This window comes from Pelobates fuscus, chromosome 5, assembly GCF_036172605.1.
Source record: "Pelobates fuscus isolate aPelFus1 chromosome 5, aPelFus1.pri, whole genome shotgun sequence".
Classification (NCBI taxonomy): Eukaryota; Metazoa; Chordata; class Amphibia; order Anura; family Pelobatidae; genus Pelobates; species Pelobates fuscus.
The window spans coordinates 309118060-309137816 of NC_086321.1; the positions used below are offsets into that span (position 1 = coordinate 309118060).

General features: G+C 41.9%; 1 protein-coding gene across 2 annotated transcripts in view; it reads right to left on the minus strand.

Annotated features, from left to right (window-relative positions):
• Nucleotides 1–19757, minus strand: part of GAK (cyclin G associated kinase) — a 621278-nt gene that overhangs the window by 275563 nt on the left and 325958 nt on the right. For both annotated transcript variants that reach the window (XM_063455510.1, XM_063455509.1), the window contains exons 18-20: nt 19343–19422; nt 15288–15481; nt 6170–6304 (exon numbers count right to left, since the gene is read on the minus strand). In XM_063455510.1, the coding sequence (XP_063311580.1) occupies nt 6170–6304; nt 15288–15481; nt 19343–19422 (409 nt within the window). The remainder of the gene's footprint in view (nt 1–6169; nt 6305–15287; nt 15482–19342; nt 19423–19757) is intronic.

Genomic DNA, 19757 nt, shown 5'->3' on the forward strand with positions numbered 1-19757 from the left:
GCCTCGGACAGTGACTTCTGACATGCATTCGTCATGGATGGTGGTTAGCATGTTAACATCCTTCCTGTCCTTAAATTGTGCTTTGAGCAGAGCTTTACATTCACCTTTTTTTTTTTAATTTGGCCTCTATGAGAGGTCTGGGGAAATCCTTGGAATTTCTTCTCACAGTGCCGAAAGCACTGCAAACCATAAATATTTTTAAACAAATGGACACTGCTATAAAAATTATCCACATAAAGGTGGTAACCTTTATTGAACAAAGGGTTCAGTAGGTCCCAAACACGTTTCCCACTAGTCCCAAGAGAGTCAGGACAGCCAGGAGGGTCCAGTTGACCATTTCCCCCCTCATATACACGAAAGGCAAATGTATAGCCACTTTCACTCTCGCACAGTTTGCACACTTTTACGCCATACCTAGAGCGCTTTGAGGGAATGTATTGTTTGAATCCTAATCTCCCTTAATATTTCATTAGGGATTCATCAATGGATAAATTTTGTCAGGGAGTATAAACCTAGCCTATCATATCGGGGTGTTGTCTGGGGTAATGTCTGGGGTGACAGAGGGTATTATCATTAAAATGTAAATATCTCAGCAGCAACTCATATTTTGCTCTAGACATGGTTTGGGAGTACACTGGACTAGAACAGATAGGGTTGGTGCTCCAGTAAGAGCAAATTGATGGCTTCTTTATAATCCCCATGAGCATTGTAATAGCCCAGAATTTTTTTTTTTAAGTTGAGGGACATCTGTGGTATGCCAAGTATGCTCCCTGACTGCATAGCTACCTGGATTGGTATCAATAAATTGGGTAGCATATAAATTAGTCTGGGAAGCAATCTCCTCCAAGATGGTATCCACTAAAAATAGCTCCATATATTGCATAGTGGAGAAGTTATCCACATTGACATTAATGCCTGCGTTGGTGCTAAAAGGGGGGATGTTCAGCTCAGCTAACTGTGGAGGTACTCCGTCGTCCTCCACATTCGACGTAGCAGGGAAAGCAGTTTATTTTTGCAGCCGGCTCACACACAGATGATACGTCACTAGACGTGTCGGAAAGCTGACCTGGGTCAAAATCGGATGCAGTGTAAGTGGCATCAGACTGACGCCAAGAAGGCATATGCCTCATCCAAGCTGTACATGCGCTGCATGTTTCACACTGGCTAAACAAACAAAATACGAACACAATATATTTTTTTTTTTGTCAGAGCGAGCACATGTGCTGCAGGGACTCACGATCTGCCTCCCTTCTCTTCTGCGTCCAGTGTAAAATTAATCTCTTCCATGCCAAAGGATCACCAACTACAGTGATCAATTGGCAGGGACTACATTTTACGGTCATCTGATTTTTTATTTTTTTTTAACCCCTGAGGGATATTTATTTTATTTTTTTAACCCTCAGGGGTTCAATTTATTTTATTAATTAATTTATATATTTAAAAATGATATATTTAGCTAGTTGGGGTGGGTGGAAGTTAGTGGGGAATTTAGTTTTAGGCTAGCTAGGGGTTAACGTTAAAAAAAGCTTTAACCCCTTAATGACCAAACTTCTGGAATAAAAGGGAATCAAGACATGTCACACATGTCATATGTCCTTAAGGGGTTAAAAAGCTAAAAAAAAAAGGTTTAAAAAAAAGGTTTTAATAGCATTTTTTAAAGTAAAAAAATCCCACCCCCCTTTACCCAGTCCAAATAAAAAATAACCCCTTCCCTTCCATTTGATCACTGCCTACAGTATTAAAAATAGAGATCACAGTATTATACTATGATCTAATTTTGTTTAACCCCTGAGGGTTAACTTTTATTTATTTTTTAACCCTACAGGGTTCAATTTATTTCATTCATTAATTTAAATATTTTTAAATTATATATTTTGCTAGCTGGGGTGGGTGGGAGTTATGGGAAACTGGGGAATTTACGGTCAGTGCTGCTTACTGCTAGTTAGGGGTTAACAGTAAAAAAAAAAGTTTATACATTTTTTTAAAGTGTAAAAAAGTTAAGAAAGTTTAAACAAATTAATAAGTAAAAAAAAAGTTCTAAAAAGTAAAAAAAAAAATATATATATATATATATAAAAAAAATGCTCATTACCACTACACTTGGAACATACTAGCGAAAAAATGATCCCACGCTAAGGTTCAAAATATGCCTTTTGAATTACCACGGGGTGTATTCTTTAATAAATAGAATGTGTTTGTGGGGAAGTTTGAATAACCAGCCAGCTAAACTACTCCAAAATGGAACATGGACACAGCGTAAAGCTTGAAAGTTAGAAAAAAAAACGTAATGGCTGCATCTCAAATGTTCACATGAAGTATTATACAGTCATTATACGAAGAAAATGAAAAGAATTAACCTAGGGCCAAAATTTAGATATCACAAGGTAGAGGGCACAAAAAGGGGGGTAACTCCTAAATAGTGAATATCATAGAGAATAAACAAAAAAAAGAAAAAAAAATGTCATTCTACCTGTGTATGATTTACTGAGAAGATTATAGTCTTAAAAAGTAACTTTTAATAAATACATCTAAAATAAAATATATATTAAAGAAAAATCATATGAACAACCGGAGTGGGTGGAGACTATACAGTGAGTAAAACTCTGACTACTTATACAAGCTGTAAAAGTGTATACATAACACTAATGCTGAAGCAATACTGTTTTGCTACAATATAACATCAGTGTATTCCCAAGTACTAGAAGTGATACTGTATTATATACCACTAATAGCTGTAACAAGAGGGGTGAGATAAGATGACTGCTAAACCAGTGCTGTCAATAGTTAAAAGATTTATGGATAAGTAAATCCCTACAGGATAGTACAACTAACGACATGGGTTAACTCCACATACAACAATTGATAATGTTCTATGGTGCTTACCCTCAGAAAGATAATAGTTCAGCTAAGACAGATTTCTGACAGACGGCGATTAGCCAGTTAAATATCACAAAAGCTGCCTAGATCATAGCAGCATATTGATAATAAATTAAAGGTTGCTGTCAAGCAGTAAAGTGTAAAAGAAGGGGTTGCTGACCTGGCTCAGTTTTTTCTGCAAGATACCTAGCAGTATATTCTAGTGTAACAACGGCTGCCTGCACTGAGTTATCTTATGCTTTACCACAGTGGAGCACAAAGTAGTAGCTCACCTGTGAAGGACTGCTGACAGGCAGCAGTTAACCGGTTAAAAGTCACACAAGTTGCCTAAGTGCTAGCTGCATCTAAATAGTAGGTCAAAGTATAAAGAGAGGGTTTGCAAACAGTTTTGAACAGGTTGCCTAGGTAGTAGAAAATATACAGACAGTGACAGAGGAAGGCATTAGAATAAAGATTCCTGAGTCTTGTGCCTTCAAGGGCACCCCTTAATAAAATGCCTGGTCTTATCAATCTCCCCCAATAAACATAATAAAGGAAAAAGAAAGAGAAATAAAGTATGTACAGAGCACATAAATTAGTGTTAAGAGTCTCCAATATGCACTCCTGAGATGCTGGACATGAAAGAACTTGATGTCGGTAATTTAGCAATTGATAAGCAGAGATTTAGGTGCCAACATCAATAATGTGTCAGTATGTGTCCAGAGCCCCTGACGTGCACGTTTCGCCAGTGAAGCTCATCAGAGGGGGTATCTTGCAGAAAAAACGGAGCCAGGTCACCAACCCCTTATTTTACACTTTACTGCTTGACAGCAACCTTTATTTTATTATCAATACGCTGCTATGATCTAGGCAGCTTTTGTGATATTTAACTGGCTAATCGCCGTCTGTCAGAAATCTGTCTTAGCTGAACCATTATCTTGGATCTTTCAGAGGTTAAGCACCATAGAACATTATCAATTATTGTATGTTGAGCTTACCCATGTCATTAGTTGTACTATCATGTAGGGATTTACTTATCCATAAATCTTTGAACTATTGACAGCACTGGTTTAGCAGTCGTCTTATCTCCCCCCTCTTGTTACAGCTATTAGTGATATATAATATAGTATCACTTCTATTACTTGGGAATACACTGATGTTATATTGTAGCAAAACAGTATTGCTTCAGCATTAGTGTTACTTTTACAGCTTGTATAAGTAGTCAGAGTTTTACTCACTGTATAGTCTCCACCCACTCCTGTTGTTCATATGATTTTTCTTTAATATATTTTTTATTTTAGATGTATTTATTAAAAGTTACTTTTTAAGCCTATAATCTTCTCAGTAAATCATACACAGGTAGAATGGCATTTTTTTTTTTCTTTTTTTGTTTATTATACAGTCATAGCACACATAAGGTTTGCAAAAATATACTTTGTGTGTCAAAAAGGCAGAATAAATGCTTATTAACACTACACTTGGTACAAGCTAGCGGAAAAATTACCCCATGCTAAGGTTCAAAATATGCCTTTTGAAATACCCGGGGATGTCTTCTTTAAGAAATGGTATGCCTTTATGGTGTAGTTGGAATATGTAGCCTGCTCAGGTGCTCCAAAGTGGGACACGGACGCATCAAAACCCTCCATGAAAATTCACACTTAAAAACCTGAACTTGTCACGTCTATTTTGCAGCACTGTAACTTAACAAAATAGTGTCTAGGTCATACATTAGGCATATTGTTTTAATCAGAAGATGTAACTGAGCATAATTTGTTTTTTTATGACAGTGGTACATATCAAGTGTAAGAAATACTCAGCAAAAATGCAACATATATGTAAATATGTCATTCCCCCCCTCCCCCCACCACCCCACCACAAACATTGACATAAATTGGTGAAAAAATTGTGACAAGTTAAGGCACAATATACACCATATAAGATACCCTGGGGTGTCTGCTTTATCAAATGAAAGCCCTTTGTGGGGTTTTCTGAACAGTCAAACTGCTATAATACCCTAAAATGAGACATAGGCCCGTCAAATCCATCTACGAAAATTCTGACTATAGAAACTGAAATAGCCTGGTCTATTATGTAGCATTGCAGCTTCACAGAATAGTGCCAAAGGAATACAATGGGGGTATTGTTATACTCAGCAGATGTAGCTGAACACAATATGGGGTTCTGTGCAGGAATAGCACACACCAGCTTTACGAAATACACATTACACAAACCTTTTTATATGTGTATATGCCAAAATAAAGAAAAAAACACAATTTTACTCCATGATTTAGCAAAGATTGGCGATGAAATGGTTACGCAAAAAGTGTCAAAGTAACCTTCGGTAAAGAGCCTGTGAGGTCTACTTTATAAAAATATATAATTTTGTGTGGCAAATTTATTTTCTGAGGTGGCTATTAGACCTACAAGACAAGCATACCAACTTCTAAAATTGTTTCACATTAAAAATTTATTTTAGTCCTGGTATTTTGTGACCTGTAACTTTCAAAATAAGCTGAAATCCTATACATCTTATGTACTCTAAAAATCAAGACACTTAAATGCATTTATTTTGAATTGCTTTTTCTAAGCTGGACATATTATGCGCATGCTATTATTGCCAAAACTGTGAAAAAAAAAACATCCCCCCCACCCCCAATTTTTTTTTGCATTTTTTTTATAATTAATGAGAATTTCTCTATGCATATGTGACATAAAATGAAATCATGTGTTGGTGCAATAAATAACAGAGATGCAAACTGTGTTTAAACACAAACAGCAACATGCAAACATGGCTTGTGTCCTTTTGAAGCTGTGTCCTTAAGGGGTTAATTAGATTATCATTGCCATGCAGGCTGGACAGAATCACAAATGATAATGTGGAAGTGTAGTTCCTGCATTATCCCTGCAGCTATTGATGAGGTAGACTGTGATTGATGCCAGCATGTCACTCAAAATGTGGGTGCAAATCTTCAAGGTCTCCTTCCAAGTACCTCAGACGGCATACAAAAACAATAAGGAAACCCAAACACCAAAATAAATGACAAAGAGATATAGTCCACCTGTGTGGAACTGGCCATGTTTTAACCCAACCTTAGGGTATAACAAGCTCCTTGTTGTGTTTTATAAATAAAAAAAAATGGGACAGTCCCCACCCATAATATAACCATTATAAAGCACTGTAGCAATTACAGTGTTTAGATGGCCCATTTTAGAATTCATATGCCAGGTAAACACAGATGCATGGGTAAAGTTGGCATTGCTAATAGTAGTTAGTAGTAGTATGCAAATATAAAATGCAGATTGGAAATTATACCTTGCCAGTCAAGCGTTTCAAAAAAGTTATTCTGGAGTGCATCAGAAACTGGCAGATCAGGAGACTTGTCTTCTTTAGACAATTCTGCTTCATACTGAGCAGTTGATCCTGGTTGTCTAGGTAATTCAGGTTTGCCTATAAAAAACAAATGTATGCATAATGCATCAGATTAGGAAATCTCCAGGAGCAAAAAAAAATGAATACTAAACATAAATACTAAAGATTTTGAAAAAAAAAAAAAAATGTTGCATGATGAGATTAAAGTACAGAGATGCATACCAAAAAAGAAAGAAAAAAAAATGGAAAAAAGATTACAGAATAATAATAAAAAAAAACAATACTATTGTTAATAAAAATAACATTCCAATATCATCAATATATATATAAAAAAAAAAAAAAAGGAGCATTGACTTCAACACCTACTTTCTCTACTAATATTTAAATACCCCACACGGTTTGATTTTTCCTATTTTGCACTAGAAAAGAGTAGCAATAATCCAACAACAACAGAAAATTAGACACATAGGTCTCTAGCCAAACTGGGTGGTTAAGTTAACATGTGACATGAAAATATTTGGTTTTGTTTCATAATAACAGATGGGTTTCTCTCCTGTCATGGCCTGTCCATTTGCGCCCGGTGTGTGTCCCCCTGTCTGGGCCTGCAGTCGTATGTTTCAGGTTAGCTGTGAAGGGTACTGGCGTCTCTGTGCTTTGCATGTTTTACGTGTTGAGAGGTGTAGATTTAGGTCGTGGTGCAGGCGGTCGTTGCGTGGTGGTTGTGTGTGTGTGTTTGGCGGTTTCTGAGGTCGAGTCGTTACTGTCCTCTTATGTGTCGGCCTTTCGGTTACTCATGTGCAGGGCGCTGGGGGGGTTATGTTCTTTGTCTGGTTCCTTGACCGTCCGGTGTCGTTTGTGAGTTTATGGCGTGTGTGTCCTGTGAATTTTAAGGGCTCCTGTTGTCCCTGGTCTTGTCTGTGTTTTCAGGGGTTCGGGATCATGTTGCCCTGTGTCCCGGCTTTTCGGTTCCCTGCGTTACTTTGTTGTGTGTATTTTGCTTTTTCCAATGGTTCTAAAATAGTTCTGTAGTGACCTTGTTTCCTGGGGGCACGGGTCAGGTGGGGACGTTACTATGTGTCCGGATCCTGTTGTGGCTGTGTAGTGCTTGGTGTTGGAGCCGAAGGTCTTGGGTAGCTTTGGTTGGTGGTGTAACTGTCCCGGTCTCTAGGCCTGTGGGTGTGGGTTTTGTGAGTCCGTGTTTATGTGTGTGTCTCCTCCTTCTATGTGTGCCTGTGGCTGGTTCTTTGGCTCATTATGTTCTGGAGGTGTTGTGCGTCGGCCCCTCCCTCCTCCCTCCTCCCTCTCCCCTGATCCCTCCAGAACGCGACAGTGGGTCTGGCCGCGTACCTTGGTCGTTTCCAGCTTCCTTGGCATCGGGCTGAATTCCCTTTCCTCTGCTGGTCGAGTGGCTGGCATTCCCGTGATGGCCTTGTCATCTAGCGGTTGTGTGCGTCTCCCATTGCTCAGTCCGTGTCCGCTGGGTCAGCGTGTGGAGTTGTGCCGTCTCCCCACCGCTCAGCATATTTTTCGCTCTGCCCCGTGAGAGACGCCCTCACGGACTCCGCAGAGCAAATCTTCTCCACTCGGTCATACCATTGTGTTCGCGTCGGGGTTTTCGGCTGTTTCCACATTGCGGATAGGAGCGCCTTGGCCGCGTCCAACAGATGTCTCAGTATGGATTTTTTATATTGTGAAATTGGCCTTGGTGTCGAATGTAGCAGGTATTGCTCCATGTTTAGGGGGAACAATTCCCAGAGGATTTTTTCACTGACCTGGTTCCAGAATGGCTGTATGCTCGGACAGTTCCACCAAATGTGTCTTAGGGTGCCCTCCTCCTTCTCGCACCTCCAGCATGTGTCTAAAATAATGGGGAATATCCTATGTAGGCGTGATGGAGTTTTGAACCACTGGGACAGGAGATTGTAGTTGACTTCTTGGTATCTAGAGCTCACTAAGGATTTATTGTGTAGGATGAGTATTTTTGCCCATTAGTTCGGGGTAAATTTGTGGTTTGTGATGTGTTCCCATTGCCTCTTGAATGTGAGTATTTCCGAGTGATCCCCCATGAGGGTGTTTTGGTAGAGATAGGGGATTGCCTTGCTGATATTCATTTTGGATAGGCATAGGTTCTTGAATGGTGTTAGGGCCCTGTGTGAGGCCGCTCGCGGAGTGAGTTGTAGAAATGTCTCAGTTGGGTGTATTAGAAGGACTGCTGGAAGGTTGGGGTTCAAGTATTGGCGAGTTCGGAAATTGGTTTTAGGCCGGTGTCATCTAGGACGTTGCGGAGTGGTATGTATTCTTGGTCTCCTAGTACTCCCCACGCTCTGGCAGTGAGTCCTCCCCCTATTGAGCGGTTGTTGGTGAGCGGGATCATTGGGCTTGGGGACGGGGAGATGTGGTGGGCTTGTCGCAAGCTGTTCCAAATGTGTAGGGTATGCGCTGTCTGTGACATCGCCCAATACTGCCTCCGGCATGGGTGTGTTGCCCCCGGCCTCCATCAACGGGATCCACTGTTTATGAGGTGGGTGTGAGTGCCACTCTAGTATGCGTTGCAGCACAGAGGCCTGGTGGTATTTTTTCACGTCTGGGAGAGCGAGACCGCCCCAGTGTCTGGGTAGGCATAGAGTGTCAGGTCTTATCCTGGGTTGTTGGCCCTTCCAAACGTATTTGATTATCGCCGATCTAATGGAGGAGAAATATGCTGTGGGTATAGTCATTGGTAGCGTTTGAAATAAATAGAGCAGTCTGGGCAGGATATTCATTTTTAACTATCGCGATGCGCCCCAGCCACGATATGTCTTGGGGTTCCAATCGCCTAGATCCCGCTGTATCTTGGAGAGGAGCGGTATGACATTGGATGGGTAGAGGTCCTGCGGGTTCTTGGTGAGCCAGATTCCGAGGTACTTCATCCTGGACGCACACCAATGGAATTGGAATTGTGTGTGTAGGCGGTCATTCTCTTCGCTGGGTAATGTCATAATGAGGACCTCGCATTTTGCTAGGTTTAATTTGAGGCCGGATATGTGTCCATAGGTTGTGAATACACTTAGTAGGCAAGGAAGGGAGATTCTGGGTTGCGAGATAAAGAATAGCATGTCATCCGTGTATGCCGCTGATTTATGCTTCGTCCCGTTGGAGTGAAATCCTTTGATGTCTCCATTATTTCGTATGGCTTTGAGTAGGGGCTTCAGTGTCAGGGTGAAAATCAGAGGGGACAAGGGGCATCCCTGCCTTGTCCCGTTCCGAATTGGGAAAGGGACCATGAGTGCCCCATTCACTCTGACTTGTGCGTACGGCCGACTATAGATTGAGGCAATCCAGGTGAGCAGGTTGGTGCAGAATCCAATCTACCTGAGCAGCTCCGACAGGTAGGTCAAATCCACTCTGTCAAAGGCCTTTTCTGCGTCAGTGGAAAGGAGTAGTAGTCGGTCTCCTGAATGTTTAGCGAGGTGCCGGGTGGAGAGTGCCTGCAGCACACTGTCGCGGGACTCCCTACCTAGGACGAAGCCAGTTTGGTCTGGATGTACCAGTCTAAGGAGGAACGTATTTAGACAACTCAACAGGACCTTTGTAAATAACAATGTCGATGTTTAGAAGGGAAATGGGCCTGTAACTGCTGCATAATTCCAGGTCCTTTCCCGGCTTGGTTGCTGCTAGTGTGTCATCGTGGAGCTTGTTCCCCGTTGTGAGTGTGTTCATGGCCTTGGTTAATTTGGGGATGAGCGTGTTCCCAAATATCTTATAGTATTAGAGTGTAAACCCATCAGGTCCCGGGGCTCTGCCCGTCTTTGTTGTTTTGATCGATGCCCTAATTTTGTCTTATGTGATGGGAGCGTCCATGAGTTTGGATTCTTCTTGGGTTAAGTTCTTGGCGAGGTGTTGTGCTAGGTATTGTTGAATTTCCCTTTTCTTGGTATGTGTCGGGATGGTGGGGGGCTGTAGGTGTAGGTTGTATAGTTGGGTGTAGTAGGCTTGGAATTTGTGCGCTATTGTTTTGGGGTGTTGAGTAGTCCGCCCTCCTGTTAGTTTCAGCTTATGTACCTGTGCTTGCTGTCTTTTGAGCATACGGGCTAGAAGTTGCCCCCTTTGTTAGCATGTATATAATAGAAGGCTTTTGTTCTCTGCAGTTGCTGGTAGTGCTTCTTGACCAGTAGTGTCTGTAGCTGGCTCCGGAGTCCCAGCAGTTCTGTGTAGGTATCCTCCGCAAGTGTTTGTTTGTGGTGTTCCTCAATATCACTGATTCCATTGAGGAGTTCCAACATCTGTCGCTGAGCATCCTTTTTCTTCTTCGTTGCCAGTTGGATTATGTGACCTCTCAGGACGCATTTATGAGCTTACCATGTGGTGGTGGCCGGGGTCTCTTCAGTTTCGTTGTTTGAGAAGTAGTCGTCCAAGGCTTCCGCGATTTTGTCTCCGATTTTTACGTCCTCCAACAGGGCATCATTTAGCCTCCAGGTCACCACTCTCGGTCTTGTCAGTGGTGAGTCTAGTTCCATTCTTACCACCCCGTGGTCCGACAACGTGGCGGCTTTGATGGTTGCCCTTTGCAGTGCGGTCAGCTGTTCTTGCTGGAGGAATACGTGAACTCTTGAGTTGTGCGTGTAGTCTTTCATCGTGGGGTGAAGGGCTCTCCAGCAGTCTACCAGCCTTAACCCCTTAATGACACATGACATGTGTGACATGTCATGATTCCCTTTTATTCCAGAAGTTTGGTCCTTAAGGGGTTAAACGCCCGAGGGCCTTAGGATGCTTCAAATTTCTCTCTGTGCACTGCTACTTCTTCCTGTGGAGGTGTCCAGGGTGGGGTTGAGGGGGACATTGAGGTCTCCTCCAAGAATGAGGGTTCCCTCTGTAAAGTGAGCCATGGCGGTCAGGGTTCTACGGATGTACTGCGATTGGTTCCGGTTGGGGGCGTAGATGCATGTCAGAGTGTAGGTTTTGTTTGCTATTGTGCCTTTCAGGAAGATGTGTTGTCCCTCCGGGTCTAATATTTTATCCATTTCCGTAAAAGCCAGCCTTGTGGCAAGGAGTATTGCTACTCCCGCCTTCTTGGAGGATCGGTGGTTGCTGAAGTACATTTGTGAGTATGTTCTGTCCTTGAGGGTCGGGGCGGAGTCCCCTCGGTAGTGAGTTTCCTGGAGGAGGGCTATCAAGATTTGCTTTTGTCGGAGTTCCATGAGGAGGTGTGACCTTTGTTCTGGGATGTTCAGCCCCCTGCAGTTATGGGTGAGTATGTGGAGTGGGCAAGAGCGGTATGCGGACTCCGTCGGGTGTGGGGTCCGCGGTGGGCACGCGCCGTGCGGGCAGCCTGGGGAGCAACACCCTGCCATGTACGCCTTGTTGCGGGCACAGGGGAGCCCTAGGCCCCCGACGAACAGCCACCATCCGCAAGCCCATGACATAGCACTTCAAAATTAGAACAAGGCAACACAATCCGTGGTAAAGGCTGACCCTTTGCCTGCTTATTGGGGAAGCATCATATACAGAGATGAATTATGCAGCACTAGGTCTTATTATTATTATTATTATTATTATTATTGCAATTTATATAGCGCCAACAGATTCCGTAGCGCTTTACAATATTATGAGAAGGGATTTAACTATAGATAGGACAATTACAAATAAACTTACAGGAACAATAGGTTGAAGAGGACCCTGCTCGATCGAGCTTACATTCTATAGGAGGTGGGTGTAAAACACATTAGGAAAGGAATTTGCAATCAAATAAGGTGGACTGCCCTTTAGGAGAGGGCAAGAGACAGGTATGTGAGGTATCCACGTTAGGCTTCTGTTGTATGTTAGATGGTTCCTGAGGACTAAAAAGCCTCAGTACTATGTTAATGCTGTCATAAGTTAATGCTGTCATAGGGTGGTGTTCATGTAGCTTACCGAGATTCAGAGTTCTTGTTTCCGGAGGAGGGTGTCGGTTGATGCGTCATGCTGTTGGAAATCAGGACCGTAGTGAGGTTCTTCTCACTGGGTGTGATGTCGGGGAGTTGTGTGGTCTGTGCTGGGCCCGGCTTTACAGCGATGCGGTGTGCAGTTACTCTTCAGGTTGGGTCAAATCCGGCCTTCAGCTGCGCTCCGGCAGGTCCCTGCCTCGACAGATGGGTGGTCTTTGCGGTTGGGGCCTGAGCTCCAGAGGGTGGAGGATCCAATTCTGGACTGTGATGTTGGGCAGTTCCAGTTTTTGCAGGAAGGTGGGTATATCTTCTGGGCTTCAGGCCGACACCAGTTCGTTATGATAGCGAACATTGATGCTGAAGGGTATCCCCACCTGTATGGGATGTTTCTGTCACACAATGCTGTTGTCACTGGTCTCAAGGCGCGTCTGGCGTCAAGACTTAGTGGCGACAGGTTGCTGTAGAGGGTGACCTCTGCGCCTCTGTATGCCCAGTGGGTGCGGGAGCGAGCCTTCTGCATTATCTGTTCCCCTGAGCTGTCTGTCTCCGGTACTCCGCGCACCCTTATGTTGTTGCGGCGGCCCCTGTTGTCAAGATCTTCCAGGTCCCGCCGTATGGCCAGCAGTAGGTCTCCGTGTCTGTGAATGGCGGTGTCTGTGGCCTTGGGCTGTTTCTCAGCATTGTCTGCACGTTTCTCCACATCAGTTATGCGTGTTATGCGTGTGTAGAGGTCTGCTTTGATGCCCGCCACTTCAGTTTTCAACGCTGCATGCAGGGTGTTGGAAGCCCGATTAAGGTCTTCTTTCGTGACCATCAGGGCTGTCATACGCCTCAATTCCACCCCGATGTCCGCCAGAGTAACCTGTTCCCCGCCTGAACACGTGGATGTCGGAGATGTCGGCGCCATATTGGGCACAAAGGCCTCTTGTGAGTTACCAGCCGGTGTGCCAAGGAATTCATCCATCGGACCAGTTTGTGAGTGGGGCTTCTTGTTCCTGGAGGTCTGTGGGGTATCTTGCCTCTTTGTTCTTCCCATTTATGTGGGGGTTTTAGGCATCAGCACGCTTATTACTGCTGGGTGGTGTGGAGCCGAGGGATTAAGCAGCCGCCATGATCGGAGTCCAGGACACGCCCCATCGGCTGAAGGTTTTTTTTACCCCTTCAGCCAAGCGTGAGGGGTGCCCTGAGGGAAGGGGGACCTAAGGATTATATAGTGTCAGGAAAACAAGTTTATTTTCCTGACACTATAGTGATCCTTTAACTTTAATCACACACACAAGGAATCTGCAGGCTATTAACAAAAATTCAAAATTTAACAGGCTATGCAATGAAGAAAGTTTAAACATTAGATTTCTCTTTACAGGAAGTGTTTAACCCCTTAAGGACACATGACATGTGTGACATGTCATAATTCCTTTTTATTCCAGAAGTTTGGTCCTTAAGGGGTTAAGAAGGCTATGCAAGTCACATGCAGGAGTGCCTAGGGCTGCATAAACAAAGTAATTGAACGCCTAAATTACAGAGAATTGAGCAGTGAGACTGCAGGGGCATGATTTAACCCCTTAAGGACCAAACTTCTGGAATAAAAGGGAATCATGACGTGTCACACACGTCATGTGTCCTTGTAGCGGAATGCAGTGAGCCTGTCCTGCAAAATGCCTGTGTGACTGTGTTTGTATATGTTTTCCCTATGTTGAAATTGCTATTCGTGTGTGTATTATGTGAATTGTATGGTATTCGGTAGTTTCCATCCGTACTATATACTTATGGAAACTACCGAACGGAGGGACCACCCCAGAGAGAAGTGTGCCGGCTATTAAAGTTCACATTCCTTCCAACCGCAAGTTAACCGGCTCATTAGCATTGTATCTGGGTGGCCGCCATTCGGCATGCGTACACGTGGCGGCGGCCATCTTACGCATGAAAATCCCAGCGGTGTTTGGTCGTCGAGTGCCTGGAACTCAAATCGGACACTCAAACAACCAAACACCGCTGAGACCTCCAGAGCTCCGTAACTGCCGAACGGAGAAACATAACGAATCCCCATTCGGTAGTAATAAAGTACCGAATGAGGGAATCACTATCTAGGTGAATGTAAATGTGGATGGCAATTATAAATGCCTGTTTTAACTGCCGAACGGAGACCGACCGCAGGGCCCATTCTCGTGGAACCCTTTTCGGATACCAACTCGTGTGCGGTCGGTCAAACTTCCCCTGCCTGTAACTACCGAACCCCTGGTCCGATCTGGGTGAATTTTGGATATTATATTCACCCAGATCAGGGCTACCTAGCGGTACCCTGATATTAAGGATATGTGATGGTTTAGGGGTACATCCAAGTTTGGGGTAAAGTACTGTACAACTTAAGGGGATTATGACTCACTCTGAGGGGAGGAGATGTGTGGGAGGTAACAAGAATGGTATTGGTTACTGTCATAATTACTGTAGTTCCCTCCCTTGCATGGGAGCAGGCTTTATAAGAAACCTTGGAATAAACGATTGTCAGTTCTACTCCTGAAACTGTGTGTCGTCCAGTTATTGGGAGTGCTGTGGGGATTTCGCTGAACCTTTTTACCTGCTGGAAACTCTGCTGTGGATTTACTAATGACTTGTTCCTGAGCCTCCCTTGGATCTAAAGTGGAGAATAGCTGCGAGAAATCAGCTCTCCGCTACAGTCCTTAAGGGGTTAAACACCAAAATGGCTTCATCAAGCTAAAGTTGCTTTGGTGCCTGTGGTGTCCTTTTAAATTTGACATTCACGTTAAATTTCTGACAATTATCACTTTAGTGAATACACCACAGAGTTTTTAAAACTATTCTCAAAAACAGCAGTTTCCAGTTCTTTAATCATCTAAAAACTAAAATTCCCATTAATTTCCCTGACAATTTACATATTCAGAGAGAACACTGACATCTAACTAAAGTTTACTGCTGGTCTTTGATAGTGTATTATTTCATTTTTACAATTAATCTGCATGTTATTAATTCCTTGTAACATTAACCAATTGTTCACCAAATATTTATCTACTATAGATGATAAAATACCCTCTAAGCAAACGCAACAAGAACGCATAAACAAATGTTAGAACATTACTCTGATGTTCACGGATGCAAGACCTGGTAAAGAAAAAAAAAAAAAAAAAAGACTAATGTATTACCAAATTTAGAGAGGATTTCCTGCTGTTCCTCTCGGCTGGTAAATAGTATTTTGGGCGTTAATCTTTTTGTATTAATGTTTTCCCATGGTGGAGTGATATTAAGTGGTTTATCTCGAGGAGACACTTCAACTTCCAGGTTTACTTGAAAGAGATCAGGGTATTTTTCTTGAATATCACATGCATCAAGATCGTATCTGAAAGAATAATTATAAATTACTATATTTCTTAAATGTGCCAAGCAAAAACTCACTTTGCAAAATGGGACCTTGACAGAGGGGAATGCTAAAACACACTGAAACAATGTCACAATCTGAAAAGCAAAAAAAAAAAAAAAAAAATCTGTGATCTACATTAGTGGTTCACAACCCGTGGGGTGTGACTTGATGGGGCTCTATATCACACATGGGCAGTAAAGGGGGATGAACACCTCCCTGACAGGGGATAAAAGGGTAGAAAGAGACTAGTGTGAGAAGGATAGGGTAACTAAGTGGGGTATCAAAATAAATATTGGGGTCATAAGGGTCTCAGGTTGATGTATTTGTGGCTTAGAAGATATAATAAAGAGGCTAAAAGGGAAGGCAAGGTTGTTTGAGAAGAGAGGAATGAGGAGCTGTTTGAGTGTGAAAATAACGAGTTAAGAAGGGGACTATGAGTTGCTGTGAGAATGCAATACTTTTACAAAAAAAAAAAATATTGTTTCTCTGATTCATTGGATGATGCAATAACTGATATCACTAGTGAGGTAATTGGTGATGCCATCAACCATGTCACAGGTGATGTAATCAGTGATGTGGTTGATGAAATCCTGTAAGACATCCAGGGTTAGGGGAGTTTGAAAGCTTTTAAATATATGTATGATAACTTAAACCCTGGCAAAAAAAAAAGTATATCCCTTACTTTTTTTGGCAAATAACATATATGAACAGGTGATTTTGAGCCCTGATGTCAGCAGCCCCAATGTATGCATACATATATTGAATCAAATTAAAATACACCCTAAAAAAAATAAATATATATATGATATATAAAGGCGCATATAAAGGCGCACTTAAACAGAAAAGGTGAAAATGTAATAGAATGAACACATGGCAAAATGTGGTAGAATTAATGCATTTCAAAATAACCTCAGTCTAACTCCTTAAGGACAGAGAAAAAGTTCTGATCAAAACAAAACCTTAAATTTGCGCTGTATGTTTGTTCAACCTTAATTCACCGCTTTCATATTAAGTGCACCCACACTTATTATATATCATTTTGTTCAGGAGAAACAGGGCCATGTAAAATCAAATATTTATGTATTAAATATAATTTTATATAAAAAAAAAAAAATGTTATTCATAATTTCATAATACTGTTCACTTTCACTGCAATAAAAACACATTTGTGTTCAGTGTTGTCTCACAAGTACATCAGTACCCCCCTTGTACAGGTTTTGTATGGTTTTGGAAAGTTACAGGGTCACATATAGGGCTGGTCCATTTTAGTTTTTACACATTGATATTTGCCAGATTGGTTATATTGCCTATGAGACCGTATGCCAGCCCAGGAATGAGATTTACCACGATCATGGCATACCATTTGCAAAAGTAGACAACCCAGGGTATTCAAAATGGGGTATTCCAGTCTTTTTTAGTAGCTACTTAGTCACCAACAGTTAGTTAGCATTCATATTTACTTTTTTAATTCATTCTGAGATGCAGCTTAAGGCCAGTTTCTAAGCTGCAGATCAGAATGAATTTACTCAGACACTCAATCAAGAACCACAAGGAAAACGGATATTGTACCCCTGCTGGTCATCACTTCACCCAGACTGGTAACTTCATCCAAAACCTCAGGATTAAAGTTCTTAAAGGGAATTTCAAAGACTCAAGAATGAAAGGCATTTGAGATGAAAATGATCACACATTTCAACACCAGAAATTAAGGACTTAATATAGACTCTGGCTTTCTCACACACTACCAAAACATTTTTATAAACACACATCTTAATATTCTTTTATGTTTTTTTTTTTTTTTTTCTTCAATATTCTCGTTTTATCTTTATTGGAACGATTTATATACATTCATATTAGCAGCTCTATACTTGCATGCCCTGCTCTGCTGTTTTCTTGTTTTAGTTTTTTTTTTTTTTTTAACTAGCTTATTGACTATCCTCTGTTTCTTTACTTTTTCTGGCTATTCTCAGTCAACCTGTACCTTTCACTTTCAGGCACATCTTCTGCTATTTATGACACCCCCTCCCTCCCCTTCTCTAACATCACTTGTTTTAAGTGTTTAACTATCAGATTGATCAGTATTGCTTCAGACCTGAGGAAGAGAGGAGTATGTTCGAAAGCTTGGCTTTGAAATATTATGTTAGTCCAATAAAAAAGGTATAATTGCATATTGCAATACGCAGGTATTTTGGCATCTTGTCTACCGGGCTAGTACGGCTAAACCAGTATGTTCTTATATTCAGTGAACAGAAATATAGAAACACACTTACAGCTTACAGGAGCTTCTGATCAAAACCAGAAGCTCCAGTAAACTGTAATCGTGTGTTTAGAATGTGTATTATGATTTTTTTTAAACTTAATTTCAGCATGTGGGAGACTGCCTGATAATCCAGGCAGTCTCCCTGCAGGAAGCTACCTGGATGGCTATTTTGTCCATGTGATCGTGATTACATCACAATCACATTTCGGGGGGGGGGGGAGGGATATATTCATAAGTATTAGCAAGTGCTGTCTGCTGCGGCTAGGCTCCGCCCTTAACTTATTTTTTAATAGTTGACTGAAACTTTTGCCGTTAATATATTTTTGAGCACAGTTCTCAGTCGTCATGCCAAAACACCTTATGCTATTTCAACAACCTTCCCCTGGACTTCTAAGAACTCTAATGTCAAATAAGAGAATGAGTGAGGTAGTCAGTGTGACGGAAGCTCCCATGCCACATCCTCCTGCCCACAGACTATGTATCTGGTCTGAGGATACCCTAAAAGGGGCTTTTGTCCCTGTGGATAAGGGCCCTGAACACTTGCATTATAAGAAAACCCTGTGCCTAGAGATGTGGTCTATTTTATATTGTGTTGTTAGGAGTGCCTATATGTTTCCCCACATTATTTGGTCCTGTGTATTGGATTGAATGTGAGCCTTTTCCCCTCCCCCTTTCCCTGTCTTATTGCTCTCCCAGCAGGGCATTGTCACATTGTTCTAGGGACACTTCCAGACCAGTTCCAAGCAACTGCCCTGCCACTCCTTTAAATTTCCCATGTGGTTTTCAGCCCTTGCTATTGTCTGTCCCCACCCTTCCTGGTAATATCAGGGCTCAATTCACACTGACTGTAAACTTTGTAGTGTGATTGGTTGCTATCCCAAATCCATGCTCATATTGGTTGGCTCAGATACATAGTGTAATTGGTTACTATCCCAAGTCCATGTTGGGTACCACTGTAACCATATTGTATGTAAATGAGGCTGTGGCAGTACAAATAGCTGTGCTGTTCTCATTAAAGGTTGTTGGTTTTAACCTTCAACAAGTGTAGTCTGGTGTTTGGAGAAAGAGCTTTTAACCGCTACATTGCTGGAGAAAGGGTTTACAGAACTATAATCACAGTGGCCTGGTCCAGGGTGGAAAAGGCCCTCAGCGATCCCAGTCAAGCTTCGGCGACTAGGTCTGCAATGCTCCAGGGTGCCTGGAGGTACTCTGTCGAAGTACGGAAGCTATGTCACAGTCAGGGAGTTTTTTTTGTTGTTTTTTTTTTTTTTTTTTTTTTTAAAGGTCTTTACCGCTTTCAACAAGGAACAGTATGTGTGATTTAGTTAGCAGCTGTACTCTGAATTTGTACAGGACTTGAGAGAATAGTTCCTATCATCACTGGTCTGGTGTGGACTCATTAGTCAACCTATCTAATCCTGATGAGAGGCACACTCATCTATTTATATATGTATTTATTCTAAATAAGTAGAATGGGAAAGTATCCTCAATGATAGGGAGACAGTGCATTAAAAATTGGATTTATTCATTTCAAATAGTATACTAAAAACAAACAAAAAAAATCTCTATGAAGAACATACTTTGCAAATTTCACAGTTGTAGCATTTCGAGGAACAAACCCGGTGTGAAACTGAATTTGGAACATCTTCATGGAAGTCATCTAAAAAAAAAAAAAAAAAATTAACAAATTCAGTGTTATCACACATAAGTGCACATGCATATCACGTGTGGTTCCTTAGAAGACAAACGTTTGCAGAATATTGTGTCTGGCAGACTTGCCAAAAGGTAGGTGTTGCATAACTACAACTAACAATGCAATGTATTATGGGAGTTGCAGTTTAAAAGCTTGAAATATTAATTTTGTCCATCACTGCAGTAAAGAGTGGCGAGGGAAATAAAAAATAGATACAGTTGTCTAAGACTTGCAGATAGTACTGAACCTTTAAAAATGGGATCCCCATTGGGTCAAGAGTAGAGCCGACTAGACAAAGAGTT